This window comes from Typopeltis vanoorti, chromosome 18 (genome assembly GCF_054136105.1).
Source record: "Typopeltis vanoorti isolate ZY-2024b chromosome 18, IOZ_Tvanoo_1.0, whole genome shotgun sequence".
Taxonomy (NCBI): domain Eukaryota; kingdom Metazoa; phylum Arthropoda; class Arachnida; order Uropygi; family Thelyphonidae; genus Typopeltis; species Typopeltis vanoorti.
Window position 1 is genome coordinate 90,267,587 of NC_143566.1, and position 12,234 is coordinate 90,279,820.

Consider the following 12,234-nt stretch of genomic DNA (forward strand, 5'->3'; position numbering starts at 1 on the left):
TAAATTCAATTTACTAATAAAAATGCATTATCATTTTAATCAAGCACTGACACCAAAAAATCATACAAGGTATGTTATGATCATCACAGCTCGATGTTAATATTTTTATTAATTTACATTGTGACCTTGTCTGTGATATATATATATATATATATATATATATCAGAAGAAGAGTTTTAATTTAATTGTTAGACTTATTTATGCAATGCCAATACTATTTTTTGTCATAAATAGTGTTTTGCATGCTTACCTTAATTGCATTTATTTAGGAATGCTGCTCGTTACAAATGTCAATTTAGATGATTATCAGTGATTTTGTTGCAACAGAACATTACCAATGTAAGAAAGGATATGCATGCATGTATCATTTTATCTTTAGAGAGCACTCAGTCATAGAGTAAGGTAACCAATTAATCGTGACATGGCAAGCTACTATAGATATGAAGTGCAATGGTAATTAGTTCATTTCTTACCCAATGATAGAATATGCAGAATATGAACAGTTAATAGTGGATGTTAAAACTTGGAAAACCGAGGAAAATCTATTTATTTTCCCAAATATTTCCAATGGTTCTAACAAATGTTTTTTTGATGTAGTTTTTATGATACTGAATGTTTTCAAATATTTGTTTATAATGTCAGAGAAGAATGGTTTGATTTTTTCCCAGACTGTTTCAAGTGTTAGAAGTGAAAACATAGTGAAAAATAGTATTAATAAATAAATAAATAAATATATATATATATTCAATGGCCATGATCATTTACTAAATGCATGAATCTTTTCTTCACAGACTAATAAACACAGTAATACATAAGTAGTTAACATATTTGTTTCAACTGGTAGTTATACAGATAGTTAAAACTGGTAGTTAATACAGAGTAAAAAAGTAGCATTAACAAAATCTTATAAACTGAACAGATCTAGGACTAAACAGTGACTATGATATATTAGGTGACTGTGGTAGAGTACACCCAGGCTATTATTTGATGTCATACATTTGTCTGATTGGTGAAAGAGCACAAAATTTTTCAATCCCTGCTAATAATATAGTATAATTAGATAATACTATAATTAATATAGTATAATCTTACATAATGGCTAATTATCAGATTTTTCTTTAATGAACATTAAAGAAAAATCTGATAATTTTTGAAAATTTGACAAGCATATAACTCTTTGAGCTGGGCGTGCAAATCAATTATTATTATTATACGGGCACCTCCATTGAGTCTGAAGATTCATCGTGGGAGACTCAATCTATCCACACAATATATCATACCTCTCCTTGAACCCATTAGCAGAAAAGCACTCACAACTGACTCTGGGCAACCCATTCCACGCATTCACCACTCTCCAAGCAAAAAATCTAGTTCTCACACCCCTACTGACCACACCTTTATTCAACTTCCAAGGATGACTTCTTGTTCTGGTCCCTCTAACCAAATGCTGATACATTTCCCCTACACCTACCCTATAAAATCCTTTAAGCAACTTATATGTTTCTATCATATCCCCTCTTTCTCTCCTATCAACCAACTTTTGCAATCCACACACCGTCAATCTATCCTCATAGGGAACATTTCACGAGCCACTCACCATCTTGATCACTCGCCTCTGAATCCTGTCTACCGCTTCCTCGTTGCCAAGAAACCAGTGGACTAGATTTGAGCACAGTAATTCAGATATGGGTGTATCAAGACCTTATAAAGAGGAATTGCAACTGCCTTATCTCTACTTGTTAATGTATTCTTCAATAGCCAAGTGATCTTATGTGCTACCTTAGCAACCTTAGAAATATGTCCTCTAAACTTTAACTCTTTGCCTACCACCACTCCCAAATCTCTAGCTTCATCTATTTCCTGAAGTACAGTGCCATCAATGTGATACACAGCTTGTAATCTATTTATCCCAAAATGCATAACTTTACATTTCTCAACATTACACTGACACCCATTAACTTTTGCCATACTGATAGCCATTTAAATTGTCCTGCAAGCTCTCCACTTGATTAACTATTACTCTACCTAATTTTGCATCATCAGCAAACAACTGAATATTTCCTTTCAGGTTATTTCCTATATCATTTATGTACAAATTAAACAGCAATGGTCCCAGCACCAAACCTTGTGGCATACCACTAGTCATCTGTTTCTGCCTTGACTCTGTCCCTCTATATACCACTTTTTGATATCTGGCCAGAAGCCACCCTCTTATCCACTTAACCAGTGTCATATCCATCCCCATTTGTTCTAATTTGTGTAACAGTTTTTCCATGTGGTATTCTGTCAAATGTACAAAATGTACATTCTGTCAAATGTACAAAAATCCAGCAAAATCATCATGTAGACATTTCCTTTATCCAACTCAGCTGTTACTCTATTATAAAAGTTAGTAAATTACTAAGGCATGACCAAATCCTTCACAAAGCCATGGTGACCCTCATACAGTATCATATTTTTATCTACCCATTCTTGAATTCTCTTTTTTACCAATTTTTCTAGTACTTTTACCACCATGCCTGAGATACTGATTGGTCTATAATTTGCTACTATTGTCTTAGAACCTCCCATATACATGGGAATAATTTTGCCCTCTTTCCACTCCCTTGGAACTCTACCAGAGCAGAGACTTAAATTAAACAGCTTAGCCAAAGGCATTGCCAGTTCCCTTGCACATTCTCACAAAACCCTAGCTTATATCCCATCTAATCCCACAGATATATTTATTATTATTATTATTATTATTACGTGGCACCTCAATGGAGCCCAAAGACTCATCGAGAGAGGGCACCTACTCTACAACTCTATCTCTGCCAATGAATCCACCAACTAACGAAACGCAACTATACCAACACCTTCTACTGCCCGCCACCACCACTAGTATTTTCACAAACAATCACATTGAGATTGTTGTGAAACTGTTGTGAAACAATTTACATTGACATTCTGCAATATCCTAAGAATCTCCAATTCACCCACCTCTATTCCCACATTAGTGTCTGTCACATAGGTTAAAGTAGTAATTAAGTAGTTAAATTAAATTAAATTAAGTTAAATTAAGTAGTTAAAGAAGATACATGCTTGCAAAGTGGTCACTCAGTAACTCAACTATTTTATCTGCTTCTGTCTCCTTATGACCATCAATTAATTAAAGTACTAAATATCATTATTAAAATTAATTAAAGTATTAAATATCAGATCATATAAGTTTGAATCAAAGTAAACAGAAGACCTCAATTTTTGTCTTGGCATCATATGTTTTAGCAGTTAGGTCTGTTAATTACAAAAAAATAGAACCAAAACGATCTGAAATCATATAATCTTCAGTAATACTTGTTACTTACTTCCTGAGCAATCCTGAAGGCACATTTAGCATCTTTATTGAAGCTCCTAGAAAACATCCTTACTCCAGTATTGATAATCTAAATGTACAAAGAACAAAGACTAGTTTGATGCTTACATAAAAAAAGAGATCTTTGTTTGTTTCAGATGTTTTTCATTTACAAATACAATATCTTGCCTGAACATGCTTAGAATACTTTTTAAAAATTGAACATATCAAAAATTGGTATATTGGACAACTTTCTCTGTAACTGCAGTTATAAATAAATAGAATGTTTGCTTTAAATAGTGTCTTTGATGCCCCAACATACTGACCATAAGTTGCCATGCCACTGTAGCATGGATACTTGCAAAAGTTTTTGGCCAACAGCAGAGCCGGTGTGAGAATCCCCACTTTGTTTATTGAGAGCCTGAAGTGGCCTGAAAAAAATTATATTTCATCTTCGTCTTCTTGATTATCTATCCTTCAGACTACCTATGGTATCGATATGCTAGTTTACAACCCTTCATGAATGGATTGTCGTATATTCTCAAATACTGGTAGCAAAATTTAGGTATTGATCTTTTATTACTAAATTTGAGATGGCCTTAATTTTTAGCAAGTTTTTCAGCTTCTTAACTAGTTTTCTTTCTCTTTTTTTGGGGTGGGGATAAGAAGTTCTGGTGGCAAATACCTTTCACTGCCTGATATAAGACTATCAACTTGCTTATTAGATATACAAAGTGGCTTGAAAAAGTATCATGTTTAGATTTCTAGAGGAGAAGTTCCAAGATTATCAAACTCTTAGTTTATCAAGATACTAATGATGTTTACAACCTATAGCTCATTAGGGTGTGTATACATGTGTGTGTGTGTGTGTGTGCGTGTGTGTGCACAAACACACACACTAATGAGCTGTATATCTCAATTTAAAAAATGCCCTAAGCAACAGTGTGCTATACTTTTCACAATACACAGGACAACTTGATGCAATGTCAGCTCTTCATATCAAGTTGCTCCTAACTTTTGGGTGAAATATAAATGAAAATAATAGATTTTTTTTGTGTCATTTATAATATACTCTGAATTAGTAAAAATCTTCCTCCAAGATTAGGAATGTACAGCCAACAAATGAACATGCTGGATGACATCTTAGATAGAGATGGTACTGTATGCAAAACCTCAAGCATAATAATGCTGTTTTGGTATATGTACTTGTGATTTACAGGAGATAAATTCAGCTTTCAGGTAATCATCATTCTTTTAGTTGGTAACACATGACTATTAAATTATTTAAGGAATTCACAACGTATACTAGAATATTAATTAAAAGAAACTTTAATAAATACCTCCTATATTTCAGCAATGTCACATTGCCATCTTCATGAGCACATACAACTATGACACGTGCACGCAGGTGCTACAAAAAGCAAATGAGGCAGAAGAGAGAAAACTACTGTTGTTCCTAGAGTCCTAAAGGTGACCCCTAGTGGCCTATATTGGGTTGTCTTGGCTGTTGGGCTGAAGTTCTCAAGATGCAAGCTTCACAAATTTGGAGCAGTCTCATGCACCCAAATTTGTTGAGGTTTGGAAAGTTTTTTTAGAGCTGAGGCTGATTCCACAAACAATCATTCATATTTCAATTTGCTGTGGTGTATTAACGTGGCTTTCTCCCAACATATTCTGTGGCGGGTATCCAGAGCATGGTCTGCAAGCCTAGAGTGGCTGTACTGGTGAAATCAGATGTAGTCTTTGTGTTCTGAAATCAAATCTGACATTTGCTGTCTCCCAGGTAGGTCTAGGGAAAGTGGTTGGTCTTTGGTGGAGCAGATAAGGGATGCCAATTTTTTATATGGTTTGTAACAAGAAGTCAGGTCATATTTTTTTATGTTTTATGTCGAGTTAACCAAAATCTTAAAAAAATATGACCTGACTTCTTGTTACAAACTATATAAAAAAATTGGCATCCCTTATCAGCTCCACCAAAAGACCAACCACTTCCCCTAGACCTACCTGGGGTACACCAGGCCCCTTGCAGCTGTAAAATTTCCTACTTTGGCCAAACAGGCAGGACAGCAAATGTCAGGATTTCGGAACACAAAGACTACATCCGGTTTCACCAGTACAGCCACTCTGGGCTTGAAGACCATGCTCTGGATACCCACCACAGAATACATTGGAAGAAAGCCACGTTAATACACCGGAGCAAATTTAAACATGAAAGATTGTTCATGGAATCAGCCTCAGCTCTAAAAAACTTTCCAAACCTCAACAAATTTGGGTAGATGAGACTACCCCAAATTTGGGAAGCTTGCATCTTGAGAACTTCAGCTCAACAGCCAAGACAATATAGCCTGCTAGGGATCACCTTTAGGACTCTAGAAACAACAGTAGTGTTCTCTCTTCTGCCTCATTTGCTTTTTGTAGTGCCTGCGTGCACGTGTCATAGCTGTATGTTCCCATGAAGATGGCAATGTGACATTGCCGAAATATAGGAGGTATTTATTAAAGTTTGTTTTAATTAATATTCCAGTATACGTTGTAAATTCCTTAAATAATTTAATAGTCAGGTAATCATCATCATAAATGCTGCCATGTAAATGTGTGCTTATCATTTGCATGTTAAAGATTAAGTCTCAAGCAAATTAACTGAGAAATAAAATCATAATCTGTGGTAGAATACAAAATTGAAACATATCCTACAAAAAAAGCATATAGCAAGATATTACTTTGTGAGGACTACTGCTAATGAATGTACACAGTAATCTAATCAGTAATATTATCAAATGAGATAACATAATACATATCATCTCTCAGTTAATATTCTGAATGCATATCATAATACTTATGTAAGACACAAGGCATGTGAATGAAGGAATGAAGTTAGAACTTCTGACAGACAAAAATCTCTTCAAATGACAACCAAAAACTGTATGCAAAACTTCAAACATAATAATGTTGTTTTGGTATATGTAGCTGTGATTTACACTGACAGGAGAGAAATAAGTATTTAATAGAATGACAAGAAATTACCTGCCTATGAACATTTTACTAAGATTGTGTTCTGTTTCCTCAGAAATATACAGGCATAAAAGTAATACAAAATACTCACGCCTGTAAGCAGTTAAAAAGGTTACCAGTCATGAATTAGAAAAGAAGAGAATCTGTTGATAGATGCAGAAATTGCTTTTACATAATATTATTTCCAAATGAAGGATGAGTTTTCAACTAGATGGAGCTCTTAAGAGTATAAATAATAAACTCCTAAACATTAATTTTTATTCCATTCTTCAACGGAAAAAATTAAACTAATCAACTTTAATTCTCCAAAACTCTAACCAGTTTCAATGGTGACAATTCATCATCATCGATTCAGGAAGGAATGAGAATTCCATAAATTCTTTTCTTCAATGCCATCTTCTGTTTCAGTCGCCTCCAAGCCTTTCAACGAAGAAGGAAGGACATAGGGCATTTTTTTTCTTGGCACATCCTGGCTATTTAGGATGTTAGCAGTGTAGCACAACTCTTCTCTTACTTTATTATCTTTTTTTTTTTACTCCACTTTGTACCACTGATTCTTCTTAAGCATTATGATTCAAAACCTTTTTAATTGGTCTTTAGTGTGACCCTCTTCACTACTAAAGTGAACTCAATCAGAGAACAGGTTCTTCCTACAATAAGTAATTGCCTTTATGTTGATGACCTCACAATTTATTGTCATTGAAAGGCAACTCCAACAAGCAATGAATCATCTCTGGTCCTGGGCTCATTGTCATGGATTCAAGCTGCCGGAAGAGAAGACCAGCTGTGTGCACTTCTGTCGGAAATGCATCCTTCACCCTGACCCTGATTTAAGAATGGGACAAACTAATATCCCAGTAGCACAAGAGGCCAAATTTCTGGTGACAATGTAGGAAAAGGAGAGAAGTAGTAGTTCTAGCTAGGCTTCACATAGGCCACAGTCATCTGACCCACTTGTATTTACTGAGGGCTGATAACTCATCTATGTACGAAGAATGCAACACTCATCTCACCATTAATCATATTCTGGAGGAATGCCAGCACTTCACACAAGAAAGGAATAGCATGTTCCCACTGGCTGAGCCCTACACACTCAGACAAATGCTGTTGGAATCAGACAAATTGTATGATGTTTTTAAATTTCTACAAAAAATCAACATGTACAAGCACATTTGACTGTAATTTTATTTATGAGTAGATCCCACATTACTCAATTTTGTACATATACTTAATCTTATTACTTATCCTTGACTATTTATGTACTGCTACAGCTTTGCTGTAATTTTACTCACATGAAGATACCACGTTGTTCAATTAAATTTTAGTACATATATATTATTTGATAAACACCTCAACTGTTTATGTACTGCTTTGTGGCCTTAGATGTGGCTTTATTTATATGTGAATATTAACTACTTAATTTGATCTTTGTACATAAAATTGTACATTTATACTATATGCTAAGTTGTTCTCTATGTGCTGCTGTAAACTCTACTGTACTTCTGTTTATATGTAGATGCCACATCGTTTTTTGTTTTTTTTTCATCTTTGTTCTTTTTCTTGTCCATATCAGCTACTAATTGACTTTGTAACCGCTGTCGCCTTTGCTGTAAGTTTTTTTTTTTTTTTTTTTTTTTTACATGCGGAAGCCACATTGTTTAACCTGATTTTTTTATATACACATTCATTCTATCCTTGATTACCCATGAATAACTTTTTAACTTTAACCTCATGTATTGTTGCAACCCTTGCTGTAATTTTTATTTATGCGCAGATAATGTGCCACTGTGACTTCTGACCTTATGTAAGGCTTAACTTTTACTGTAATTTTATTTATATGAAGATATTGTATAACTTTACTTTGTATATTTCAGTATATATCTTTATTTACTTTTTATTTGCTAATGTATCTTCAACTATCTGTGCATTTACAAAATGACAGCCTTTGCTGTCATTTTGTCCTTTTACTTAAATTTTTGTAACTTTCTGGAAACGCGTACTGCCAAACTTTTGTTTTGGCATAGTATGACGGTTGTAGTCTTTCTGCCAATAAAACATAAACCAAACCAGACCAAAAGGTTGTTTGTCAGTGATCCAGCTGTCTGCTCCATACAGCACCAATGAAAGAATCATTGAGTTCAAGAGTTCAGTCTTTAAGCTATGGTTAATTTTTTTGTTTCTCCATATTTTATTTAACTTGTTCATTGTTGATCATCCTAGATTTATTCTTTGCTTGATAGTTTCCATGTAACTTAGACCTTTAGTGATTAATGATCCAAGATAATTGAAACTGTCCACTAGTTGTATTATCTTATTATTTATTGTAACAATGGCATGTTTCCACTCTGCCTATTACTGTAATTTGTCTTATCAAGATTTCCAATTTCATATTATCGAGATAATCAATTCATCCAAGCAAACCACACCAAACACAATATTCCAAACATATCAGTATCCCTACCAAAAGCATTTCCACATCCACTTTACAAACATCTACAGCATAAATTCCAACATAAATGACATTCATCACAACCTACAGACATCCAAACCAGTCCTCTTTTCATAATAGAAATCCAAATTGCAGCTACATCAACCACACTTTGCATTCAATGTCCAAATTACACTCTTCATGATTCATTTTGTCACAAGGATGGCACCTGTGCCTTTGTTTGTTCTGACATTTCCTGCCGGAGAAAGCTAACTTTAGAATCCCCTGCTTTTAACCTCCTCTGACTCAAGGTTTCTTTGTCCCACTTGGTACCATTCATCTTTAAACTCTGAAAACCACCCAGACTTCTTCACCTTCCTCTCCATGAAACTTGATCATCTTCAATCCCATAGTCCACAACTCCAACTGGCTCCCCTTCTTCAACACTAATGATAAAGGTTCAACATGGACATGATGCAGAAGTTTTTGTTATAAGCAATGATCTAACATAAATCATAACACTTATCTATAATAAATTACACAATCACCACAGTAATTAACTTTAATGAAATAAATTTAAAAATATTTCATACTTAAATTAACAGTACATCATCATTGTAGACAACAAGCAGTTCAAAGGAATGGAATACAAAGTACATAACAGTTGGTGGATTACAAATTAAAAACTGTTGCCATATGCTAGAAATTAATATTAATAAAATATTATTAAATAATTCTTAAAAACTTTCTTTGATGGTTACATAAGATAAGAATCTCCAAAACTTTTGGGAGAGAGAGAGAGAATCATTTCGATTCAGATTTGGCTGATGTAAAAGGGCTTCACAACTTTCTTTGAAAAGGCATTCGTATTTAAACTTGCATCTATGGAGAAGACAAGCTTTATCCTACTGGATATTGTGTTTAGTGTCAATACTATGCTGTGCCAGACCAGACTTTTGAGGTTTCATGTAATTGATATAATATTGATGTGTTCATTCATTCTTTTTTCCACAAAACGGCCTGTTTGTCCAAAGTACTGGGTAATTATAAAATAACGTCAAGTGTTCAGAGCCCTCTAGCAAGTAATGTATTAGATGAAGCACACCAATATTCGGTAGATGTAGACGGTAGAACATGGGGATTCGATTTAACAAAAAAAAAAAGTACCAAAAGTCGCCAACAGGAGAAATTTTGGCACTGCTAAATTAATTTTAGTAGGTGTGACTAATGAATGACTAAATGGCAAATGAGAGACTGCACACATCAATTTCATGACGTTTATTGTTAATTACAAATGAGGTTCAATATGACCACCATTCTGATGTTCCAGGAACTGCATACGGTGCATGACATTTTCCACAGTGACTCACAACATATTGGAATTGATTTGTCTCACGTGTAACGTTATTCGATCTTTCAAAGTTGGAATATCGGGTACATGTCCTTGATACACAATGCTTTTAAGAAATCCCCAAAGTCAAACGTCACAAGGAGTGAGATCAGGTGATCTCAGGGGCCATGGCATGGGAAATGCATGACTAATGATTCTTCTGTTAGAGAAATGTTGTCGCAAAACACGCTGTACCTGAAGTCCGATGTGGGGGTGGTACACCATCCTGCATGAAGATGGTCGAATCAAGACATCCTCTTTGCTGCAGTTGTGGAACCACAAAGTTCTGTAGCATATTGGCATACCTGTTACCATTGACGGAACAGGTCACTGGTCCATTTTGGCGATTTTCCTCGTAAAAGTATGGACCGATGATAAAAGATGCTGCAAATCCGCACCACACTGTGACTTTGGGCGAATGGATAGGCATCTGCAGACACACGTGCGGATTAGTTGCAGCCCAAATACGATAGTTGCGTGTGTTAATATCGCCGTTCAAATAAAAGTGTGCTTCATCACTCTATAAAATCTGCCATGGCCATGCATCATCCATTTCCATGCACGCTAAGAATCTCAAAGATAAGTCGATTCGTGTGGTCACATCACCAGGCCACAATTCTTGAACATGACTGATTTTATAGGGGTAAAACTTCAACATCTGATGTAGGATTTTCCACACCGTTGTGTATGTGATATCCGTTTGCCAGGATATTGCTCGTGCACCGCTGGTACCCTGCACATTCGTCATCTCCTGTTCCACAATAGCAGTTGCAACTTGTTCAACTTGTTGGTGATTGATTGGTTTGCATCCTCTGCCTATCTGCACTGCTAGAGTTCCAGTAGTTTCAAATCGCCAAATCAGTTTTCGTAAGTTTGTTACGCTAATCAGTCCTTTTCATAAGTTTTTCACAAGCCGAAAATCACAAAGACAAGCACTGGCATTATTGTTCCGCTGATAATGGAGTTTGACTAACAAAGCACGCTTGCATAAGGTAAGAGGCATCGAAAAGCAGTTCGTCTATGAATGATAAGAAATCTCACAGGCTTTCCTTTTATTGCATGATTGCTCACAAGAAACGCGATAATGCATTTTACTTGGTAAACAGAGTCAAAATGTTCCCTGTTGGCAACTTTTGGTACTATTTTTTTTTTTGTTAAATCGAATCCCCATGTTCCACTGTGTATGTCTACCAAATATTGGTGTGTTTCGTCCAATACATTACTCGCTAGAGGGCTCTGAACACTTGATGTTATTTTATAATCACCCGGTATGTTAAATTACATTCACACAGTATCTAGTAAACATCAGCTAATGACAGAGGTGCCAGTTTGTCTTTTGTAAATGGCAACAGGTAAGAAATTTTGTTAATATGAAAATATGTGGGAATGAGATGCCAGAAATATAAGGGACTGGAACCTTGCAGCCTGTTGAAGAATCCTGAGGTGTTGGAGCATAGGAGTCAATTATTTGCTGGACTTTTTAGCGAAGATGCTAATAAACTACTTTGAAGTTGCTGCTTCACTTTTTAAAAGCAAATTATCTCCATGTAATTTATTGAGTGCTGAAACCCATGCACTAACCTCATTAAGAAAAAAAAATCTATTTAAAAAAGCTGATAAAGGAAAAGCAGTAGTGGTAATAGATAAGGCTGACTATGAGAGAAAAGTAGATTGCCTTTTGCAAGATACCTCCACCTATCAAGAAATCAATCATAATCCTACAAAATTGCAAATTAAACAATTAAATTGTCAGTTGGGATCAAAATATCGTGGATAAGTTGCGCACTCATTTTGGAAGAATTCCTCGTTTATATGGCCTCCCAAAAATTCATAAAGCAGGTTATCCAGTAAAATCTATTGTGAATTGTATCGACTCTCCCACTTATAGAATTGCTAAATTTCTGTCACGTTATTAACTGCCCATACTAGACAATCCAGATCTTTCATCAAAAATTCCACACATTTTCTTGAACAAATCAAGGATGTTCAAATACAAGAGTTGGACTTGTTAGTCAGCTTTGATATTGTTTCACTCTTTACCAATATTCCATTTCCTGACACTGTTAATTTACT

The 12,234-nt window shown here is 35.1% G+C and overlaps 1 protein-coding gene across 4 annotated transcripts in view; it reads right to left on the reverse strand.

Moving 5' to 3' along the window:
* Positions 1–12,234, reverse strand: part of Nsun2 (tRNA (cytosine(34)-C(5))-methyltransferase Nsun2) — a 272,640-nt gene that overhangs the window by 42,615 nt on the left and 217,791 nt on the right. For all 4 annotated transcript variants that reach the window (XM_090407903.1, XM_090407904.1, XM_090407905.1 and 1 more), the window contains one exon: positions 3,345–3,422. In XM_090407903.1, coding sequence (XP_090264029.1) covers positions 3,345–3,422 — 78 coding nt within the window. The remainder of the gene's footprint in view (positions 1–3,344; positions 3,423–12,234) is intronic.